The 25,192-nt window shown below is 37.2% G+C and overlaps 1 protein-coding gene across 2 annotated transcripts in view; it reads right to left on the bottom strand.

Annotated features, from left to right (window-relative positions):
- Positions 1-1,112: 1,112 nt before the first annotated feature.
- The window catches only part of G3BP1 (G3BP stress granule assembly factor 1), a 46,819-nt gene continuing 22,739 nt past the window's right edge, over positions 1,113-25,192 (bottom strand). For both annotated transcript variants that reach the window (XM_041747651.1, XM_041747650.1), the window contains exons 3-12: positions 21,397-21,478; positions 20,750-20,923; positions 17,980-18,070; positions 16,215-16,308; positions 14,824-15,025; positions 13,289-13,390; positions 12,723-12,834; positions 12,390-12,518; positions 11,880-11,989; positions 1,113-8,325 (exon numbers count right to left, since the gene is read on the bottom strand). In XM_041747651.1, coding sequence (XP_041603585.1) covers positions 8,119-8,325; positions 11,880-11,989; positions 12,390-12,518; positions 12,723-12,834; positions 13,289-13,390; positions 14,824-15,025; positions 16,215-16,308; positions 17,980-18,070; positions 20,750-20,923; positions 21,397-21,478 — 1,303 coding nt within the window. In that variant the 3' untranslated portion in view covers positions 1,113-8,118. The remainder of the gene's footprint in view (positions 8,326-11,879; positions 11,990-12,389; positions 12,519-12,722; positions 12,835-13,288; positions 13,391-14,823; positions 15,026-16,214; positions 16,309-17,979; positions 18,071-20,749; positions 20,924-21,396; positions 21,479-25,192) is intronic.

Below are 25,192 nucleotides of genomic sequence, written 5' to 3'. Positions count from 1 at the left end.
AAAGTTGCCTGAGTTGATGTTCAGACAGAAGAGCAAAACCCATGTTATTTTCCTGTGAGTGATTTTACACTTCCTTTTTTCCAAAAAGGAACCTAAGTTTATGTCATGTAAGGGATAAAAGTGTTAATTTTCAACAGGTCCAGGGAATGTTACCTGGAAACCTCACAATTTGATTCATTAAACTGTAACTACTCAAAAAGTTATTTTAACCCCGAAGAACCAACTGTGTAATTCTTCAGGTCATAATGCCAGCATTGGCTGTGGAGTCAGTCTGTTACAGGTAAAACGACTGCAAGTCACAATTCCAACTGTGATTCCAATGCTTTTGGGAGGAGATTTTAAAAATATGCCGGCCTGGGCAGTGTGAGTTAAACTACAAAGTGTTTCATCACCCATAATGGAAGAGGTTCAAGATGATTCATACTTCCACATAAGAAACTACAAAAGTCACAATCCCACAGAAAAGCAACTGACAGCTAGCCAAAGTGAAGAGATTTAGAAGGAGCCTGGGGACATCTTAAACAATTAATTGGCCTGGAAAATTGGGTCAGGATTACAAAGCTCCTCATCCTTTCCCAGAAGAAAATATGATAGTATGTCTTTTATATGGAAATTCCTTTGTATATATGTATAAACTTGGTATGGCCTTAATGCTGCAGTTAAGGATTTGTTTGGCTACCACCTTAAGCAGCGTGTTAAGCAATCGCTTCCTTAATGTAACATTTTTACTTCTTACTAGACTCTTAACCTGAAACAACCGATTCCCTTTTTACCCTTACTCCATTTACCTCCATTTTTGCATGAAGTCATAAAAGTTATGGCAGTTATTTTTTGGCTTATTAAAAAAAATCTATTTCTGCAGTTTGAAAATGTAATGTAAAATTTCTGTGATACATGTATATAAAAATATATTTATTGAACCATCCATATACACATATCCATGCTGATTCCAATGGAAAAAAATTAAAAGTTTTCTGAAATTTTCTCTGTGGTTAACTCATAGTTACTGTTTAACCCGCTTTATATGTAAAAAAAACTTTTGAAATACTGTGATTACTTCAGAGAGGAACCTACATTTAATCTGGAAAACATCATTTCACTTAAGACAAGGCTTTATGTTGTTCATTCAAGAAATATTTATTGATAGGTACTATGGGAGATACAAAGATGACTCCGACACAGATCCTGCCCATAAGGAGCTTACAGTCTAGTAGGGGAGATAGAACACATACATGGGATACATGGTCAGAGCTATGTTTCAGTAAGATGAACCTAATATTGTGTATAAGGTAGGCGGGGGATCAGAACAGGTAAAAGAAGCCAAGAGTCCACTGAGATTATCTGAGTGTGGAGGAGATGTGAAAGACTTGAGGTAGCAATGACAGGACTTAGCTTGAATAAGGAAAAAAGCAGCAGAGGACGCAGACGTGTGGCATGGGTGACAACATGAACTGAGAGAACAATGGGTTCAGTTTGTGAAAAGAAATCAAAGTTGGCACATAAAATTTTCCTGCATAGGAACTAAGTGTCTAGGATAGGCTGGGTGCAGAAAGAAATGGCCTATCACCCAGACCAAGGATGGAAGTACCGCTGAATGACCAGTGACTTCCTCCCTCCTCTGCCCACCCCTTAAAATTTCCCAACAATTCCCTCCACTATGAATCATTGTAGTGCCTACAATTTATTAAGTCCTATCTCTAAGGCATGCCTCACTTGTAAGAATGAAAACAGAAATACATTAATTTATTCAACTCAATGAGTCATCTTTTAAGGACTCTTTTTATGGAAGTCACTGTACCTTCTGGTGAAATACAGGGATAACCCCCCCTAGTCCTTTTTCTCTAGGAGCTTATGGTCTAATAAGGTAGTAAAACAGATATAGGTCATTCTAATTGTAGGTTGAAGGGGTAAATTATGGGCTAGGAGAAAGGTATAAAGTGCTCTACGAACACGTATTTTTAAAAAATAAAGGTTGGGACAGAATCTCCAACAGGAAGGACAATGTAAAAGGGAATCAGATAAGAATGAATTTGCCCCCACTTCAAATTCTGGCCAAATTAACCCCAAAAAGGGGGGGGGGGGGGTTCCACACTCCCATCACAAATCTTTTCTCTTAGGGAAAAGAAAAATGCTCTTGAACTGGGTCTTGAAAAAAGTAATTTTGATGGCAAGAGAGTTGGGGAAGGGGGATAATAGATGCAAGTCTATCTTCAGGGAGGAAAGAAGGCACTTGAAGCCACAAAATCAGCAACGCCAGGCTTATTAGAAAAATCCCAAGTAATTTATTATCATGGCTGGAGCATCACCTCCATGAAGAATGGGAGAATCACTGGAAAGGAAGATTAGGACCCTGATACGTACATGGCGCTGCCAGGCACTGAACAGGGTACATGCCTAAGACCAAATTGCTGCCCCTTAGGAGCTTACAGTTATAACAATACAAGGTGGGGAAAAGCACCACAATGTACAGAATGCAAAATGCTGAAGGATTTAGGAGAAAATTACAGCTGAGTTTCAGCTATTAACACATTAGGATACCCAATAGCTTTCTGACAGCTAGTAGTAAACCCATCCCTGAGGGGAGCACAAGGTAATATCCTTAGACAATAGGCCCTGGTAGAACTGGGCATTAAGACAGTTCTAAGAAAATAGAGAAAAACTGGGTATGAAAACCGAGCTATAGTAGCAACTGAATAAGCATATAAAATGTGGCTCCTTCCCTTTTCTCCCCACATCTTGACCTTTAACATCTCTGGCTTCCTACTGTGAACCTAGGGCAGAGTGGTGACTCTGGAGGTGCTCCATGTTACTTCTACAAGCCAATTTGGGACTCTGTGCTAATAATCTATTCTCTGAGCCATCTATCTTTTGAAAAATGAAGGGGATGTTAGTCTTTTCCAGCACTAACTATGATTCGATGAATTCTAGGAGTCTCTCCTGCCTCTTATGGTTAATAATCAGAATGAGAAGAAAAACTTAAAATATTATGATGTTTCTCACTTAGAAATTTTTCCCCATATAAATGACAAGTGATTCTTATCCCATGAGCTAAATTCCACATCCACCCATTCTTCAAAATCTAACATCTACCTATATAAACTTATTTGTAACATGATGTGTTCTACATAATCTAAGCATACACTGTATCTTTCAAGAAAGCAAGACCTGTTCTTCTCCCCTAAAACTCCCTTATGCCAGCTTTTTGGTATAATGTCTTCATTTAAAAGGGCCAAATCAGTAAATATACTCTTCACAAGAACATTTAAGAATTTAAATCAAATCCAAACAGGTGACATCAAAGCTTGGGGGAGAAAATCAGTAACCAAGGTTGTTAATTACAGCAAGAGTTTAAACTGTTTATATCCAGATTAAACAAGATATAATTGTCTCTCTAATTACTACCAAAAATACAGGCAAACTTCCCATAAGCAGGTTTCTGAAAAATAAATACTTGTTAAATTCAATAGTGAATTTCTGGTAAACATCCCTTAATTTACTTTTTTAAAAGACGAAGACACATTGGATGGCTGTAAGTCCCTTAGGAATCTGTGACACTGGCCATATTCCAAAGTTCTCAAATGAGTACAGATTTCTATAATTGGCCAGGTCACACGGTCTATGGAAGTAACTGTGGTACTGATTTCCAATACGATTTTCCTCTCGTAGGGAACTAAAAAAAACCTACCAGGTTCAAGTGGAAATTGGAGAAGCCGAGTCTGTCCAAGGTTTTTGAAACAAGTCATATAATCAAAAAGTAAACAAGCTTGATTGTAAGCCAATACATAGGTATAATCAAAACCAAAACTGAGTATGGGTTTTTTAAACCACTGCTAATCAGATTTTTACTCATACAGGCCATAATGAGACTGTTTCATGAAATCATGAGCAAAGCAGACTAATTTTAGCCATTATCCTGAGCTAGCAACGTATCTATTAAGAAGTAATTAAGTTTTATCTCACATGTGCCACTATTTCTCCTGTAATACAGTCTAAGAGTTCACAAGCCTACCTATGGTCCCCAAAACCTCAACATCACAGTAAACAAATACAAATCCCAAAAAGTATTACCTTAAAATAAGAAATATTTACTTATCTACTGCCACATGGTCATTACTTGATCAGCAACTGCCCACACAAAAAGTTGCTAAGTTTCTAACACATTCTTTAAGGTTTCTAAAACATTTGTGGAAGACTCTAATTGTCCACTGCCCATCTGTAGTATATTACACTGTTAGCTAAAAAACCCCATATTCAAACTAAAGTTGAAGTTGCTTTTCTTTTTTCACAAGGTTCAAAATTGCTGAACCAAAAGGTTAACAATGATCTTGTTTGTATGCAGTTCCTGAAGATTCTTTTAAGTAACACAAAAATAAAACTTCAATAAGTTATCTTTAGATCAGTAGGTTTGACAAATGCAATCATTTACTTAAAAGAAATAAGCCACTCAGCATAAACAATGGACTATAAATTTAAACCTCATAGGAAGATTATTTCCATATAGATTTCAACAAATTGTTTTCTATAAAGTGCCACGTTTCCCACTAAATTATTAAACTCTACAAGGAATTTCAAATAAGGGGATGAAGAAAACTATCAAAGGATGGCAGTTATAAGCACAAAATATAACTGCTACAAACCCACCTGGATTAAGGTATTATAAAAATAGTTACCTTCCACATTCAGATTTCAAGGTTGTCCTACACGTATTTAAAAAAACAGATGGAAAAAAAAAGATGGGAAAAAATAACCTAAGAACAAGTCATTGTTACTGTGTTACTATAGTCTATACAAATCAAAAGGAGCCCTGCAAAATCAATTGTTTCCTTATCTCGTTTACCTTCAAGGAAATGGAGAATAATGCTAACCTTTCTCTGAATGTTACACTCGTATCTGTACTGTAGTAATTTATTATGGCCATGTCCTATTCTTCAGTATGTCACTCGAATGGAAATAGGTAGGCATCAGGGTTCTAGAGAAAAAGCATCAGTTTGGAGGCCAATCAGCGCTCCTTGCTACATGGATGACTTAGAAGCTTAGTCATTTAACTGCTCTGACGTGATTTCTTATTCATCTATTACTTTGGGAAAAAATAGCACCTAATCCACAGGGTTAATTGTGAAAATTAGCTTCTAACCTAAAACCAAAGTGCAGTTCAACTAATACTCTGGGGGTAACCTACCCACCACCCAAAGCCAAATAATGGTTTTTGGATTATCCACTTCACTGCTCCCAGCAAAAGCTCAAAAAGTTGAGAACGTAAGAAAGAAAAAAAAAGTTGAGAACATAGTAATACACAGGTAAGCCCAACCTCACCACAAAGGAAAACAAATACATTTTTTTAAGGCCCAAGATCTACTGCTTACTTTCAACAGGCCTTCAAAAACTAAGACCATCAAACCAAACTAATCTTACTTAGCTAAAATACTCATGGGTGAAGGGTTTAAAGCTCAGCAGAAAATAACTGTATATTGGGCCATTCTTACAGATGGAATCTTATTTTAAAACCCAAAAAGATTAATGTGATGAGCTGATGCTGCCTATAGAAAATCTTGTCCTAACCTATTTTCATTTTCTACGTGTATGAATATGTAGGTACTAGGTTATCATATTTATTTTATCAGCAATAATGTAAACAATGATACTGGCATTTTTCATAGTGTTAATCATGATGCTAAATCTGACGTATAAAGTCCAATGCTATTTAAAACTCCACAACCATCCCATTCTGATGACTTGAAATTACTAAAGCAATCTTTTGTTTTCTAAGCTTATGCAAAAAGTTACAAGAAGCATCTAACACATTGTTACTTCCTCTCCAAATATTTCTTTAAAAGCATACATGGGTACAAATAAAGTGAGATTATCAATTACCTGCAGTAGATGTAACTATAATTCCTGAAAAGAGATTTCTAGTTGCTAATTCATTTATCTGAGGTTATTCTTCAAAGGACTGAGTCTTCACTCCAGCTGTCCTCATCCACCCCTCCATCCTCCATGCAGCATTATAGGGAATGAGGAATATCGATCTCAGTGGGGCTTGCTTCATTTCTATACAACATTTGGCATTGCTGGCCCCATCCACTAAATGCCAGGCGTGTTGTCTCTTCCCTCCTCCCCAAATCTCATCCATTTCCAAATGTTCTCTAGGATGTAACAACAGCTTGAGCTGAGAATCACTGCATCCAGCTGGTGCCCTTCAACTACTGAATAAGAAAAAATGCCTAGTGAGGTGTATAGATGAGCATTTACTTGTGAAAAATGACTTCTAGGTTATCCTTAATTTATGACCCTACTGTTACTGCAACTGTATTTTTTTTTTTAATAACAACTTCAGCTAAATTTTTTATTTCCACCACAGGCTTAATATAAGCTACAAAAGTACAAGCTGAATTTCTTCCAATTATCACTGGCCTGGGTCAAATAAAGTGATTACCAAATAGTTATTTAAGCTGACCCAAAAACAGCCCTGTGACCCAGTTATGTAAGTTTCTTTATGAAGGAGATACTGCCAATTTTCAAATATTTCAGGTACTGAGGACCGATAATGTCAAACTTCATTTTAGTTTAAGACTACACCCTTCAGCAAACCTAGGGTTTCCCAGTAACAGCAAAACAAAGATTCCTATTCTACTCATATTCTACCCTCAAACAGTCCTAATGATGAATACTGTTAAGAAAATAAATAAGTTAAATTTGACAACCTTGTTGCCCTTCAATTAGTTTCACAAGTTATCACACAAAGGCTTGCTTCACAAATGTGTAAACAAAACCTTCACCCACCTCACACACAGCACTCAAAAAATTAACATACTATGTAAAACGAATATTAGTCTATATTGCCAGATTAAATTTTCTTCCAGAAATATTTTAATAAAAATTGGCCATTTCCAAGAAACACCCACTGCATGCCCATCAATAAAAGAGAACCATAACAAAATAGAAAATTTACCAAATGGCTATGATTTAAAGAAAAAAACGGGCAGACACTAGAGCACAAAGTCCAATAATAAAGTTATATTCCTTTGTATGGGGCTATGATTAGGATTCTGAACAGATTTTGAAATAAAAATACAAATGCTGGACTATTTAGGTCAAAGGACCTCCATAGAAGCATATCTGTCCTTAAAGGCATTCCAGTTTGAGACTCAATTTTAAGAATAAGGCGTAACAAATGAACAGAAGACATACTAGGTGAAAAGAGGGATTCTTCAATCCCAACATACTCTACACCTGGTAAAACAAATCTAGACTTTGTTTTTTTCCTTTAACTGCCAAGGCTGGAATCAAAGATAAATAGAAGGCACAACAGTTTTGCTCTGGTTTTATGTTATTTGGATTTTGGGGTTTCTTTTTTGTTTTTTGGGCTTTTTGTGTTTTTGTTTTTTTGTTTTTTTGTTTTTTTTACAAATACAAATTAAACATGAAAAAACTCTACTTCAAAAGAAATCTCAATCAGTTGCATTCTAGACATTTAAAACCTATCTCACAATTTAAATGGTAAAAACAGTTAAGTTTGTAATTGTTTGGTGATCACATATCAAAAGAAAAAAAAAAAAACTCTACTAATACCTTTTATTCAGTTTAACCATACCAGCAAGAATCAGAACTGTCAATTTTTCCAATGGCAATTTCTACACACCAGAAGGTAGTCATGACTCTCAAAGAACAAACAATTTGGATTTTTCCTGCCTTCAAATGTTTATCAAATCCTGTGTTTCTCACAGGCTTTTGCAACACATAGAAAATAAGAAATATTCCAATGAATGAAACATACCAAATGTCAGTAATAAGCAAGACACATTCCTTTGGGGAAACGGCTGTTAAAAAAAAAAAAAATCCAGTCTGTATATGCAAAAGTAAAGCAAGGAAATTCAGTCTTTTTCTCTTCTTTAAAAATCTGTTTTTCCTAAAATATCATTCCACAAAATTGGAAGTGAAGGACTAAAAGGTGAGGAGAGGGAAGGGCGGGAGAGGGAGCACACATCATTAACACAAAAAGTAAAATTGTACAAACTTAAGCAGTTTATCATAGACTAGGGTCAAACTCCAGGATACCAAACGCTGGTGTAAGAAATTCACCATTCTGCAGGAGCTGTGTGAAGATCAATGAAGAGCAATTCACTGCCTTGGAGCGATTCCCCTTCCCACTCCAAATCCGGGTTTCTGCACCATGCCTCCACGGGGAGGGCCTCGCATTCCACCACCCAGCCCACCTCGAGGGCCTCCTGGTCCCCGCAGGCGGTTATCTCGACGGTCCCCTTCGCGGGCAGCTCGAGTCTTCTTCTCTTCCACATTCAGGCGGACCTCACCTCTGAACATGATGGGCTGTAGGAATCAAGGTAAGCAGACTTAACAGTGCGCTTATGGGCTACCAACTACCAGAGATAAAACAAAGCTATTATCAAGAACCAGCAACTTATAAATCAGCTACATTGTCACTTCAGTTCTTATTTCCAAGTTAGAATACATAATTCTCCCAATTAACAAATACATGGAAAGGTGGGAGCTAGATACACAAGCTAGTTCAAAAAAAGGCAATTTAGGGCAGCCCCGGTGGCACAGCGGTTTAGCACCACCTGAAGCCTGGGGTGTGATCCTGGAGATCCGGAATCGAGTCCCATGTCAGGCTCCCTGCATGGAGCCTGCTTCTCCCTCTGCCTGTGTCTCTGCCTCTCTCTCGCTCTCTGAATAAATAAACAAATAAATCTTTAAAAAAAAAAAAAAAAAAGACAATTTACGTTAACATAGCAGCACAACCAACTCTCATTGTACTTGTTATTTTCCCCACAGAATTACATAAATAGAATATATATAATTGCCACCTTCTCCATGGATTTGAAGGCTTAGAATAATCTTCCATCATCATCATCACCTAACGTGGAAAGACCGTGCTGCACAGTATTTATGTAAACTACATATACATCTCAAAACCATCATTAATTTCATCTAAACAGAACTGGAACAAAATGCTATTTGCCTTAACGAAATTTTGGAAAATACTGAAGACAATAAAGATAACAAAGCTTAGCAAAAGAAAGAAGACACACCCACACTAAGTCTTGGGCCTTCTTTTTAGCCCAATAGATCTGAAGTAGAAACCAAAGGGTTACTGGAGATAGCAACGACTTTAATTTATGCTCCTCACTGGCACACACTGGTTTTCTAAGTGACATATTTTTTAAATAGATATCTAACAGTGCTTACCATGCAGAGAAGTGTTCTGTATACTTCACACTTATCTCATTTAATGTCCACCGCCACCCCTGAGAGCTGTCATTACACCCGAGACCAGCAAACCGAGGGCCAGGAAGTTTATGGAACTAACCCACGGGTAACAAAAGAATAAGCGATGGAAGCAGAATATAAACAAAGGCATCCTGACAGGCAAGTATACGCTTTAAACCACAAAGCTATACTACTGCATGTCAAACACCATGGTCATCTGTCTTACAGAAGCTATTTCTGTACTCATAAAGAATTACTGAAGAGAGTATGGTAGAGGAGCCAACACAGTAAGAAGAGGGAAAGGCAAGCTACTTATGAAATCCCAGAGGACAAAGGGGAGATATGAAAGTACACATGAAGAAACCTGCATGCGGGGGGGGGGCTCTGTACAATTTTAACTTACATTTAAAATTTTGATTAAATACATATTTGTACTTGTACATTAATAAATACATTAAGACTAAGATATTAAAAATGTTTACAGGGGCGGCCCCAGTGGCTCAGCGGTTTAGGGCCACCTTCGGTCCAGGGCATGATCCTGGAGACCGAGGATCAAGTCCCACGTCAGGCTCCCCGCATGGAGCCTGCTTCTCCCTCTGCCTGTGTCTCTGCCTCTCTCTCTCTCTCTGTGTCTCTCATGAATAAATAAATAAAATCTTTTTTAAAAAAATAAATAAATAAATAAAAATCTTTACATAACTTTTTAATTCACACTATATAAACCTCTTCACACACATTAATTAATATGAAGCCCTGCTCCAGGAAATAATTCTATATACAATGGGAAAAACAAAGCCATAGTAAAGTCTAAAAGATAAGGGGAGAGAATTTGAGGGGGGGATGTTTTAATAGGCAGCAACGGAAGACATGTGAGTTATCACAAGGGTAGAAGCAACTTGAATGAGAAAAATGTAACATACAACGCCTTTCTGAGGAAATTTTATTTCAAATAATTCTTAATGGTTTATCTATGTGCATTAAATGAAAAAAAAAAAAAAAAACCTCACACCTTGGACAATGAAAAGCCAGTTATCAGATCTGACCTCTTCTAGACCTCTGTGAATATCCTACCCTCTAAGGATAAATTCAAGCCTGTACCAAAAATGCTGGCCACTGGATCTTTTCTGCATACAGAATGATGGATTTACACATAAATGGGACATTTCCAGGTTCAATATTTTGTGGCTATGCTAAGACTAGACACTGTTCTCTCCTCATTTCTGTGCTCTTTGCAAGAGAAGCTTCATAAAAAGTGGTTAAATAGTTTGAAAGAATAGAATACACATGTGCAGATTAGGACCACAACATTAAACTTTACAGTATAGCCATCAACAATGTCAAGAACATTAGAGAGTCTATACAACCCATGGGAAATAATGATCTACATTTCTATTACATGGTTAACAAAACGTGTAGCTCTAATCAGCAGACTGAAAGATTAGTTGTTGTCAAGGGCTGCAGAGAAAGGGTATGAGGAAGGACTGCTTAATGGACAAAGGGCTTACTTTTGACAAAAATGTTGTGTACTTAGGTGATGGTTGCACAACCTGTATTAAAAGCCACTAAATTTTACACTTTAAAATGGTTTAATTTTGGGACACCTGGGTGGCTCAGCACCTTCGGCTCAGGGCGTGATCCCAGGATCTGAGATTTAGTCCCGCATCGGGCTCCCTGCAAGGAGCCTGCTTCTCCCTCTGCCTGTGTCTCTCTCTGCCTCTCTCTCTGTCTCTCACGAATAAATAAATCTTTTAAAAAATAATAAAATAAAATGGTTTAATTTTGTATTATGTGAAGTTCACCTTCATTTTTTTTAAAGTGAGATTTTTTTTTTTAACTCCCATAGTCACCTCAGTGAATTAGTAATATTATTACACTTTTGTTATTCTCTACTACTACAAGACATGATCTTTTCTTAAAGATATGGGGAGGTGCGCCTGGGTGGCTCAGTTGGGTAAGCATCTGCCTTCAGCTCAGGTCATGGTCCTGGTGTCCTGGGATCGAGCCCCAGGTCAGGCTCCCTGCTCAGATCAGAGCTTGCTTCTCCCCCCATTCCTCATCCTGCTCATGCTCTCTCAAATAAATAAAATCTTAAAAAAAAGAAAAAGATACAGGGAAAGGGAAGGGTTCCTTATGAACTACACAATAGTAAGATTCTGATTCTACAAAATCCCTCTATTATTAGAAAGCACTGGTAAGAAGAGTTCTGTTAATAAAAGTGGTTCCAGGTAGAGTGACTCCAAACCTAGACAACTTATAGAATAAAAGGAGAAGCTCCTCATAGTTAGACCCAGATAACAGTCCTATATCAAAACTGCCCAGGGGAAACTGACTCAGCTAGAAGTACATTGTATTTCATCTCCTAAACCAGAGGCCTCACCAAGAAAAGAAATCTGCATAAATTTCGGTGCATTGGTAACTATTAGTTATTTCAATCTCTTCATTCAAGGTCTTCAAAATTAAGTTAGACAGAAGTTTTGTTACTTTAAACTCCCAGGCAAGTCTTTTCACAATGGCCAATCACCATGGAATGAATATATTACCCAAACACACTGGAGTGAATACTACTTTACTTATAAGACAGTTTTAGGATGAATACATTCCAAGATCCAAGATAGTCTTTAAAAAAAAAAAAAAAAAAGTCAAAAACTGCTTACCCTGTTGCTAAGGACCTTTTGAACAGGCTCAGAATCATCAAACACAACAAAACCAAAATTGGGTAATTTCCCGCCACTGTTAATGCGTAGCTCCACCACATTCCCATAACCTGTAAGTGAAACACAGACTCTCAACTTATGAGAACATTCCCTTTAAATATCATACATACACTATCCAATGATAACCACTAGTCACATATGGATACAGACCACTGGAAGTGTACCAATTCCAAAACAAGAAATGCCTTAAGGGTAATAAACACTGGACTTAAAGGACTTAGTATGGAAAAACATAAAATAACTTATTTTTCCATGTTGAAATGATGTTTTAGATATATTGCATTAAATAAAATATTAAAATTAAATATCCTCATTTCTATGTTTTAAAATGTGACCACTAAAAACAGAAATGAAATGTAGCCACTAAAAACTTATAATTACATGTGGCTCATCTATTTCTATTAGACAGCATTACATTAGATGAATCTAGTGTTTAACTCCATAACCTACTTTGAAAAAAATCTTTAAGCTCCGATTTGTCCACTTCATGTGGTAGATTGCCAATAAAAAGTTGGTGACTATCAGGGTGTCTCACAATTCTTCGGGGCTCAACGTCACCTTGCTCACCAGCCTCACGGACTTAAAAAACAAAAACAGCAATGAAAGATAAAGACAATTTTCAGTGACTATATCATTTAATAAATTTTTTCTCCACCCCTAAAACCAGGTAATTTCATCAGCTCCACAATTTTTTTTAAAGTAGAAAATATCAACCACCCCTAAGACACAAGCTCTCACCTAAAACTCCCCCAAACTAGGTAAGTCACCCTTCTGAGCTCTTACTTGGTCTGGGTCCCCTCTGGGGAGGAATATTTATCCGCTGTTCTCGCACTCTTTGATCCCTCTGAGGCCTCTGCGGTGGAATCTGAGATTCAGGTTTAGATTCCGGGCGAGGCTGAAAAATTTATAAGTCAACTGCGTAAAAACAAAGCAAGCTTACTTTTAAAAGTTTCTTCGCTAACAGTAAGGTTTAAGAGAGAAAATGAAAGAGGCACCTGGGTGGCTCAGTCAGCTGAGCATCCAACTCTTGGTTTCTGCTCAGGTCATGATGTCAGGGTCCTGGGATTGAGGCCTGTCATACTCCGTGCTCAAAGCAGAGTCAGCTTGTCCCTCTCCCTCCCCAACCCTACACACCCGCCCCAGCTCAGTGCAAGATTGCACTCCTTCTCTCTCTCTTTCTCAGACAAATAAATGACAATTCTCTCACAAATTATTTAAAATAAAAAATAAAAAAAAAAACACCTTGGACTCTGCTCTGTGTACCAGCTCCCACATTCTCTAAACCTGTGTGAAACCAAATTACATGAAATACAAGCAAATATGCCTAATACACAAACTTAGAAACTCACCTGTGAAGCTGGTACTTTAACAACATGAGGTGGTATCCCAGTAACTGGAACAGCTCCACTGGGTGGAAGGTTCTTACTGGTCACAGATGCCCAAGAAAATGTCTAAGGGAACAACAACATTAGTGGCTTGACCATATCAAAACAATATAAAAGCTCTTAGTTATTAGATTTCTCATACATATGAACCACATTTTCAGATAGGATAGAGTTTCTAAGTACCTCGAGATTCCTTTTCTCCTCCTACTTAGAAATTTAGTACTAAAATTCCCTTACTCATCAAGTACCAGCAAAATATGAAAAGTTTAATAAAATTCTCTCCTCCAAAACCAATCTTCCTCCTATGATTCCTCCAACTCATGTGTAAACATCAACCCAATTACATCAACTTTAGAACTACTCTGAACACCTTTTCAATCTATGCACATCAAATTTACCAAATCTTGCTACTTACTGCATAAAGATCTTCACTGCCACAACCTTAATCCCAGGTGTCAGTTTTCTCTCCAGGACTACAATAGCCACCTAACTAGTCATTCCTTCCTAATCCAGCCAACCTACTTTTCTACCAGCAAGCAAAGTCATTTCACATTTCTCATTCCTACTCACCTAATCACTGCCAGAGACAGACCAAAAACTGTTTTACCAATAGTTCCCATACTTAGAACAATGCCTAGCACAGAAGCACTTGAATTAATTGTTAGATAAATGATGTAAGAATCCTGACTACATAAATAAAGCATTAAAACATATTCCCTCACGGAGCATCAAATGTAAAGGTTCCGGGAATTCAGTTAACATGAGCCTAATGAGACTCAGGAATAACTGAAAAGCTTCAAACTTTTGAAATCATGTATTCTAATTAGAAGAGTAGCTATTATTTCAGTAGTTTCTCCTTCTACTTTAAGGTTATCCTCAATTAGATTTCAGAAAAAAGGAAAGTCTGCTATGCCACAGTATTTTTCAAAAACATATATTATCACTTGTTGGTTATAACAAGCATGTCATAATTTGAAATAAAATATTTTTAGGGATCCCTGGGTGGCGCAGTGGTTTAGCGCCTGCCTTTGGCCCAGAGCACGATCCTGGAGACGCAGGGTCGAATCCCACATTGGGCTCCTGGTGCAGGGAGCCTGCTTCTCCCTCTGCCTGTGTCTCTGCCTCTCTCTCTTTCTCTGTGTGACTATCATAAATAAAAATTAAATAAATGAAAATAGCTATTCTATTTTAAAAAAAAAATATGTATACATATATATTTTTAAAATGAGGGCTTATTGATACGGTAATAAAATAGCACCTGAAATTTCTGGTCTTTTAAAAAAAAAAAAAAAAGAGTATTAAAGTTTCCTTAGGAGGGGAGGGGAGTTACTTTTATAAAATATGCATTTTACTTCTTATCTGAGGTATGGCTCAATATGCAAGAAATTTCCCTGAACTGAAAAACATACCTAGAAAAGTCAACGAAACACTAATAAAGGAAGAGGTATTTTTTAAAATAAATCAGAAATAGAATAAGAATAAAAAGACACATTGCATACCCTCAAGTCTTCCTGTACTGTCTGAGCTATGTCCGTAGGTGCTGGAGAAGAACTCTTCTGAGTATCCTCAGGAGCAGTTTCTTCCAATACTGGCTCAGACTTTTCCTCTTGGATCTCAGACACAGGTTCTTGCTCTGGTTCTGGTTCAGGATCAGGTTCTGGTTCAGCAACAGGTTCCTCTAAATGTTCTTCCAAGTCATTGCTTGCACAGGAAAATTTAAGAAATATCATTATGCCTCAAATGATTTAGCAAGAAACTCCGATGTTTTTATTTACTACAGAGATCTGAACCAAAAAAATAGCTCCCTCTCTCCAAAAAAAGATCTAGGAGTTCCATATCTGCATATTAAATAAAACAAGACTTTTTGGAAGAGCACTCAATGAGCAAATCTTACTGCAATCAGATTTGCTAAAGTCTGATAAGTAAACACATCAAAACAGATCAAAGATGAACCAAATCATGATTTTCTGTCACAATCCCAAAAACTCACAATTTACCTACCACACATACCAAAAGACAGGCTGTGGGGAAGGGGAAGAAAGGTTACTCAATGGGTATAGTTTTAGTTTTGTAAGATGAAAACTTCTAGAGATCTGTTGCACAACTACGTGCATAGAGTTAAACATTACTACACAGTGCACTTAAATTTCATATGATGCAGTTTTTACCATCAAAAAAGCCTCTCAAATAAATCACCCAAATAATTTAGAAGAAAAAAATAGTTGCGATTCAGAACACTAGCTCTTAAAACTTCCACACGAATCACAATATTTGTTAACACGGCAGGTGTTTTCCCCCCTGAAATCCAATTTGGCTCATGTCTGTGGTGAGACAATAGATTATTCTCAACCAGCAACCAGGTGAGTGGTGTGGTTTGTCCATCACCACAGCTTGAGAAATACATGAAAATATCCTTTTAAGCACTAAATACTAACACCAAAGGTTTCAGTATCACATGGCAACTAATAAATATTAATTTTTATTCCTATCAAACATTTCTGTTCCGGATGTAGAGAGAAAAAAAAAACAGCTTAAGACAGTCACACATTTACTGTCTTGAGTTTATAGTCATTTAATTCATGTCTGAATTTCTATCAATTTATGCCTGATCTCTAAATCAGTCCTTCAACGTACTTCCCCCAAAGCACTTAATGCAATGCCTTCTTACATTAAATACTTGATAAGAAGTCCCAGAATCTGTTTTTCACCTACTGTCAGCAAGTTACAACATTTTTGTTAGCTCAGAGATACTAAAAGCAAAAACCTTTCTTTTAGGAAATAACTTATATTCTGAGATAATTCTGAGAGAATATGTAACTCCCTCCAACCAAAGAGAACACAATCCAAATTCTCATTCAGCCTTAGACAGATGAACACATTTTTTCTTTACCTGACACTCTGATCATAGAAAGTTCCAGAATCATCAGGTACCACCTCAGGTGTCTGCTGTCTTTCTTCAGGTTCCTCCACCTCTTCCTCAGATTCTACATAAGAAAACAAATTTCAAGGAATTTGTGCTTATTTAATTCTCAAATATAGGCTGACCCCTGAAGAAGATGGTTTGAACTATACAGGTCCACTTATATGCAGATTTTTCTTGATAAATACAGTATTGTAAATATATTTTCTCTTCCTTATGATTTTAATATTTCCTTTTCTCTAGCTTACTTTAAGAACACAGTACGTAAAATACATATACAAAATGTGTTAATTGATCATTTATATATCAGTAAAGTTTCCAGTCAACAGTAGGCTATTAACAGTTAAGTTTTTGGAGAGTCAAAAGTTATACAGGAATTTTCGACTACGGGGGGGGAGGAGGGTGTCAGTGCCCCTACCCCCATGTTGTTCAAAGGTCAGCTTTATATTCACTTTCACAATGCTCACTGTGGGTGGAGTGATGAGGTGGATGGAGGAGTGGGTTAAATACCTGCTGGTGATAAAGGAGTATATTTATTGTGATAAGCACCAGGTGTTGTACTAAAGCATGGAATCGCTGTATCATACACACGAAACTAGTATTATTATGCTGTACGCTAACTGGAATTTAAACACTTAAAAAGAAGTAATGAAATAAGCATATATGTATATAAATGTAAGTAAATTATAGCAATTTGGTAAAATTATGGCAAAAGCTTTAAGGACAGAATTAAGGCTACGAGAGTGTTTGGGTTAAGAACATGGGAGTCTAGGTCATACTGTCCATAATTCAATGCAGGCTCTACCACCTAACTAGCTATATAATATCTGGCAAAGTATTTCTCTGCCATCTCGGTGCTCTAATCCATTAAATGAGAATAGTACTTATCTATAGGCCTGCTGTATTACACAATAAATACAAAGCACTTAGAATCATTTCAGCCATATAGAAAACACTAATATACTAATTATTATTGGTGTTTAGAGACAATTCATCATGGGTTTGTGTTTCTGCACATCTTACAACTAAAGCAATGGCTAACCTTTGTTTCAGTTCCTAAATTTCTTAGGAACATTTAAACAGCAAACAGCCTCAGAAAATACTGTCTCCCTTTAGAGCAAAGAGCAGGCATGTTTACACCCATTATAAAAGATTTTGATTCCTTAAACTTAGGGTTCCAGCTCTATAATGCACCCCACTCCAATGCAGGTATCATATGAACTTCAGGATATCCTGTGGAAATTGTGGCAAAGGGATCCCTGGGTGGCTCAGTGGCTTAGTACCTGCCTTTGGCCCAGGGCTTGATCCTGGAGTTCCAAGATCAACTCCCACATCAGGCTCCCTCCATGGAGCCTGCTTCTCCCTCTGCCCGTGTCTCTGCCTCTCTGCCTCTCTCTCTCTCTCTCTCTCTGTCTCTCATGAATAAAGAAATAAAATCTTAAAAAAAAAAAAATACAACAATTTAAAAAACAAGAAATTGTGGCAAAAATACATTATCATGTTGCAGCGAGTAATTGTGTACTCATGACTTAGAAGTTTTGGGTCTTCCATAAAACAGGTTAACTTGTTAGCTCTTAAGTAGGTTAAAAACTGAGACCCTTTCTCTGCCTTGACAATTAGAAGTTATTAATGAAGAAAATACAGAGTGTAATAAAAACATTCGAGAAACCCATACTCTCTTCAGGTCAACCTGATGCCTTCAAAAAAAAAAACAAAATTGAGACAAGTAACTTACCCTCCTGAGGCTCAGTGACAAAGCCACCAAAGACCTCATCTTGGTATCTGAAGATATCATTGTGAACGTAGAACTTATTCGCAACAGAGCCCTGCAATGGCAACAAAAACTTTGATTTATTCAGCAGACTTTCAAAAAACCAAACCACCCTACACCAGTGGTTCTCAACTAAGGGTAATACTGCACCACCAGAGACACTTGGCAGTGTCTGGAGAGATTTCAGTTTTCACACAGGGGAGTGCAATTGAAACTACAGAGAAGAGGGCAGGGATGCTGCTAAAACATCCCACAATGCACAGAACAGCCAGTCACAACAAAGAATTATTTGGCCCAAAATGGTAATATCAAAGATGAACGACCCTGCTCTACATTATAGCCATTAAAAACTACATTCAAATATACTGCTGCTTAAAATACCAACAAATGGATATCCAAACATTGGTAAAGCTCTAAGTATGTACAATGCCACACACCTCAAATAATTTTTTAGACAATAAATACATACTACCAATTGCAGCAGGTATTTAAAATTTCCTTAATTCCCTGTATCCAACAATATTGATAAAGCACTCAACAGTGGTATAGCTGAAAAGGTTTGCCCACACTAGGTAGAAGACGCATGGGAATACAACCAGTTATTCAGTTTCTTCTTTTTTTTTAGTTTTTTTAGTCATTCAGTTTCTAACACTGTCTTCATCTAAAGAAAGGATACCACCTTACAGCTTTGAGTATTAATATTAGCTTTGAGACAATTCATGTAAAAATGCACCGTATTACGGTAATATCAGATTCTTCCTCTTTAATAGTAAAAGGAACTTTAATCAAACTGGAAATAACTGGTCATCCTATCCCCACATGATTCTTTATAGTTAGAAGTGCCTCAAGTTTGATACTACAGATAATCTAAGCCATCCTCTGAAACTTAGAACTAAAATGAATCATGTAGTTTTTCAAAAAGATAATCGAGTTATTCAAACCGTTAAAAGGACAGGGTTTTAGATTCATTACTCTGGACAGAAAACTATCTTAAGGATAATGCTAGAGAAAACATCTAGCCAGCAGGCCGCTATTGAGCCACTTCCACACACTTGTGCAGATAGGCATCCTGAATGTGTTCAGTCTGCACCAGTCAGGAAGGCAGTACAAATATAATTATCAACAGTACAAATATAGTTGCCAACATAAATTACCACCCATTCATGACAAGCATGATAACTAATAGGAACCAGGGTTCCTTGAAGAAACAGCAGATTCCAGGGCCGGTGCTAGAGCAGGGAAGAGTCTAAAATGACCCTGAAACATCTTGTGTCACAGAAGTTAAAAAGTACTCCCCTGGAACGCCTGGGTGGCTGAGAGGTTAAGCCTCTGCCGTCGGCTCAGGGCGTGATCCTGGAGTCCCAGGATCAAGTCCCATATCAGGCTCCCTGCATGGAGCCTTCTTCTCCCTCTGCCTGTGTCTCTGCCCCCGCCCCCCCATCTGTCTCTTGTGAATAAATAAAATATTTAACAGCAACAAAAAAAATTTTACTCCCCTCACCAAGACAAATACAAGCCAGCTTGAAGGAGCTCAGACTTAATAGATCTGGGATATTTTAGCCATTAATTTAATCAGTGGGTTAAATCCATTAAATAAACTCCACAAGTGACAGCAGATAGAAGGTGGAGTACCTTATAGTAAGATGCTAAGTAATGAATACCAAATGACAGAAATAGATAACCACTATTTATAACCATCAGAGTAGCAGCTGACTACAGCAAGAATGATGCTAAAACTAGCATACACAAAAGTTTATTGAAGAAAGAGATAACTGCAGTCTCAAAGAAATGAACCACAATGTATTTACTAATAAATAAAAATACTAACTTCACAGTGGCAAACGTGACCATCACCTTAACTAAGTAATCAATGTTAATAACAGTAAGACTTAAATGACATCTAGTGCCTTCCTAATGTGGGGCGGGCACTGAAGGACACTAATATGTGCATAACCTAGATCTAATCACAAGGAAATAGACAATTCAAACAGAGATATTCTATGAAACACTTTGACAGTGCTCTTCAAAAAAGTCAGTGTCGGGCAGCCCGGATGGCTCAGCGGTTTAGCGCCACCTTCAGCCCAGGGCGTGATCCCAGGACCCTGGGATAGAGTCCCAAGTCCAGTTCCCTGCATGGAGCCTGCTTCTCCCTCTGCCTGTGTCTCTCCCTCTCTCTGTGTCTCTCATGAATAAACAAACAAAATCTTAAAAAAAAAAAAAAAAAAAAAAAGTCAGTGCCATGAAAAACACAAAATTAAAGAATTACTGATGGTTAAAGGATACTAGAGACATGACAACTATATTATATTATGTGTAATCCTGGACTGATTCTTGGACCAGGGAAAAAAAAATACCACATAGGACATTATTGTTACAATCACCAAAATTTAAATATGGGCTACAGATTGCTAATTCTATTAATATCAGTACTTCCTGAATTTGAAAACTGTAGTTATGAAAAAGTATTCCTTACACTTATGAAATGCTCACTGAAATACCTAAGGATGATAGTGACTAGGCATGATGTCTCCAACCTATTTTCAAATGGTTTTGAATTAAAATGACAGGTAAACAGAAAAAGAATTACAAATGTATGGGCAAGTGTTGGCGGTGGGGTTCTAGGTAAGGAGTATGTGTGAGCTATTGTACTATTACAACTTTTATGTTTGAAATTTCAAAATGAATAGTTCCTAAAAAGGTATGCACAACCTTTCATCGTCTCTTTTTTTCATACCTCAGGAGCAAGGACAAATGTCTGCATGAATCTCCTCAAAGCCTGGTTGTTATTAGAGAGCAACCCCATCACCTGGACCACCACACCATCATTCAGAGTGGCATGAGCATCAACATGGCGAATCTTAGTGTGGCAATTGGTAAAGTTTTGTGACATCACTTTCCTATGGATCTCCTAAAGAATCAAGGCAAGAGTTAACGACTTAAAATTTAGACAATCTCCAACAAAGAACTTTCCAATACAACACAGGTAGAGATAACTTGCATGCTTAAATTACAAACTACACAGCCTGTACTGATTTGCCTTAGAACAGTTTTTATCCCTAGTGACCACCTTGAGCTTTCTTAAATTGTCCTGAATTGACATACCTAAAATGTTTTACAGTAAATAAATGATGCCTATGCTAAAACTAATTATCTCCTAACAAAAAAATCTTCAGAATAGATCACTCAAAATGAAATGTGACACCCTAAAGCTTATCAATGGCTACCATATTTACCAAGAAGCTTCTGAATACCAAAATTTCTAAAAAAAGAAACTGAAAAATTTGATCTTTAAACAGTAAATCTATTAAATATGTATCTGCCTCAATTTTATGGGTTATTTTCTAGCTGTGTAACAACCTAGAGAACGCTTGGGATGCTTACTTTCTGTCCATAGACTGCATCTGCTGGCTTTCCATTTGAATCCAATCCCCCATGGACATAAGAAGAGTTCTTTCCATAAAATCTGTAAAACAGAGAGATAATTTATTTTTCAGTATCAAGTATCCTTAGATTAGATACTTATTTTTCAGTTTGGTACCTACCTGCCTCACTGGCAGACTCCTAGAAGCAAGAATGTATTTTCTTTTTCATTTCTGTGTGCATATGCATTCATAGATCTCCCCCCTCTATATCACTCAGTATTTGTCAAATGGAAATAGATTTTGGTCAATGAGGCACAACACTTATTTTATAAAATGTTGAGCTCCAGATTTCAGAGTAGGATGATTCTGTCAGTTAGGAAGGCTACTTTAGAATGAAAAACAGAGGGATCCCTGGGTGGCGCAGCGGTTTGGCGCCTGCCTTTGGCCCAGGGCGTGATCCTGGAGACCCGGGATCGAATCCCACATCAGGCTCCCGGCGCATGGATCCTGCTTCTCCCTCTGCCTGTGTCTCTGCCTCTCTCTCTTTCTCTCTGTATGACTATCATAAATAAATAAAATTAAAAAAAAAAAAAATTAGAATGAAAAACAGAAGTTCCCATTTTCACTCAAGAAGAAAACAGGCAGTTTTGATACAGATGAGGCCATCTATACCATCCCACAAGCGTGGGGAGTCCAATTCTTTTACATATCTGAGAATGTATTTTAGGGGTTTCCATTAAAAACCCAGTAACTGGAGCACCTGAGTGACTCAGTCATTTAAGTCCAACTCTTGATCTTAGCTCAGATCTTAATCTCAGGGTCCTAAGAGTTCAGGCGCTCTACCTTGGGCTCCATGCCAGTCATGGAGCCTATTTAAATTAAAATGAAATAAAATAAAATCCCAGTAACTCATGCAGGTGAAATTTAAGAGTAATTTTTAGCAATTTTTGCTGATGCAATAAGAGCTTCAGACTTTAATTCCGCATAGCCTTAATTCATCTATATCCTCAAATGTTGTTTTCATTTTAATACTGGATCAGGAAAACCTGACAGATACAACCAAAAGTGCCCCAGCACAGATAGAACTGCTATTACAATTCGATAACTATACTACAGATACACAATTTTCCACAAATGAACCCCATGTCACTCTACATCCTGTTTCTGCCTGTTCCCCACAAAAGTGGGGAGATTTGGGCCCACGGGTACCCCAGTGTACCCTGCAAACTTTCAAGTTATTAAAAGGCTTTATGTCAGCCACTGAATCAGTACTGCTGGCCAATCCACTTCTCATTTCAGGCATACCTCAGAGATATCTTAAGTTCAGTTCCAAACCAGTGCAATGAAGAGAATTTTGCAATAGAGTCAAAAAAAAGATTTCTTGGTTTTCCAGTGCATTTAAGTTATGTTTACACTACACTTAGTCTATTAAGTGTGCAATAGTATTTCTATAAAAATAATGTACATATCTTAATTAAAAAACACTTACTGCTAAAAAAAAAAAAAAAAATGCTGATCACCTGAGCTTTCAGTGAGTCCTCATCTTTTTGCTGGTGGAGGGGTCTTACCTCCATTTGGCTGTGACCGAATCAGGGTGGCGGGTGCAGAAGGCATTGGCTGTACCAAATTCTTAAAGAATTTAAAAATTTTTAAAGTTTTCCCCCCATCAATTGCCTCTTCCTCTCACTAACAATTTCCCTATAGTATGTGATGCCATTTGATGGCATTTTACCCACAGAACTTCTTTCAAAATTGAGGGTTAATCCTCTTAACCCCTGCCATTAATTAATCAACTAGTCTACATAATATCCTCTAGGATATTATTTCAATAATCCTCAGTGTCTTCATCATATCCTCTAGGATATTATTTCAATAATCCTCACAGTGTCTTCATCATATCCTCTAGGATATTATTTCAATAATCCTCAGTGTCTTCATCAATAGATTCCATCTCAAGAAACCACTTTCTTTGCTCATCCATAAGAATTCCTCATCTGTTCAAGTTTTATCATGAGACTACAGCAATTCAATCCCATCCTCAGACTCCACTTCTATTCTAGTTCTCCTATTTCTACCTCATCTAGTTACTTCCTCTACTCAAGTCTTGAATCAACTTCTTCGCAACTCCTGTTTATCTTGATATTTTGACATCTTCCCACAAACCACTTCCAATATAAGGCTGTTTCATCAACACTATAAATCTTTTGGGTAGTGTAGCCACCTTAATTACCTGAGCTAGATCTTCTGGAGAATTTGCTGCAGCTTTCTCATCAGCACTTGCTACTTCACCTTGCACTTTTATTTTATGGAGACAGCTTCTTCCCTTAAATATCATGAACCAACAACCTCTGCTAGCTCAAACTCTACTTCTGCAACTTCACCTCTGTAAGCCTTCAAATAATTGAAAAGTAGTAAGTGCCTTGCTCTGGATGAGGCTTTGGCTTAATGGAATGTTGTGGCTTGTTTGCTCTTCTATTCAGACTACTCAAATTTTCTCCATAACCATAAGAAGGCTTCTCTGCTTATTACTTGTCTGTTCACTCAAGGAGCACTTTAATTTTCATTAAATTTTCCTTTACATTCACAACTTAGCTAAGTGGTCCTAGCTTTTGGCCTATCTCAGCTTTGAACATTCTCTCCTCACTAAGCTTACTTCTAGCTTTTAATGTTAAGGGAAAGACAGTATACTATAAGGAAAGTCTATTCCTTTCACTTAATACTTAAAAGCCATTTTAACGGTTAAGTAACTGGCCTAATTTCAATATTGTTGTGTTTCAAGAAAAAGGTAGAGATGGGGGATAGCTGTCAGTGGAGAATTCAGAGGATACACCTTTATTTAACATTAAGTTCATGGTTTTGGGGCACCTGAGTGGCTTAGTCAGTTAAGCAGCTGCCTTCAAATCAGGTCATGATCTCAGGGTCCTGGGACTAAGCCCTGCATCAGGCTCCCTGCTCAGCAGGGAGTCTGCTTCTACTTCAACCCCACCCCTTCCCCACTTGTGCTCACCCTCTTGCTCTCTTTCAAATAAATAAATAAAATCTTTACAAAAAAAAAAAAAAAAAGGAGTTCAGGGACACCTGGGTGGCCTAGCAGTTGAGCATCTGGCTTCAGCTCAGGGAGTGATCCCGGGTCTGGGGATCAAGTCCCACATCAGGCTCCATGTGCAGAGCCTGCTTCTCCCTCTGTCTGTGTCTCTCATGAATAAATAAAAATCTTTTTAAAAAATAAAAATAAAAAATAATTTTTAAAAAAGAGTTCAGTCTTATATGAATGGGCATGAGTCCCAAAATAGTAACAAAAAAGATCGCTGATCGTAAATTACCAATAAATATAATAGTGTAAAAGTTTGAAATATTCTAAGAATTACCAAAATGTGACAAAGATACAAAGTGAGCAAATATTATTGGAAAAATGGCACCAATAAGCTCACTCCATGTAAGATTGCCACAAACCTCTAACTTGCAAAAAAAATGCAGTTTCTGCAAAGCACCATAAAGCAAAACACAAAACAAGATATGCCTGTATATCTAAGCTGTACTTCAGAGATAAAATGTGGAAAAAAGAGGTCTTTGAGTCAATTAATATCAATATTGACAAGAAATATATCAATTCATTTAGCTATCTTTCAACTCTCAGTCCTTTTCAAATTCCAAACTTATCTAACCTGAGGGCATAAAATCAAATTTTTACATAAAACAACAAAAATAGGGAAACTTTTCAAATTTTTTCAATCACTTAATAGTCCTATCAGCACCAGATTTTTAACTCCTTAGCACCTTTATCTGCAAAATAAAGTTATCCTAACAGGTCTTAC

The sequence above is a fragment of the Vulpes lagopus genome, chromosome 3 (assembly GCF_018345385.1).
Source record: "Vulpes lagopus strain Blue_001 chromosome 3, ASM1834538v1, whole genome shotgun sequence".
Classification (NCBI taxonomy): domain Eukaryota; kingdom Metazoa; phylum Chordata; class Mammalia; order Carnivora; family Canidae; genus Vulpes; species Vulpes lagopus.
Note: the sequence above shows the minus strand (reverse complement) of the source record. Positions and strands in the feature narration are given on the sequence as shown.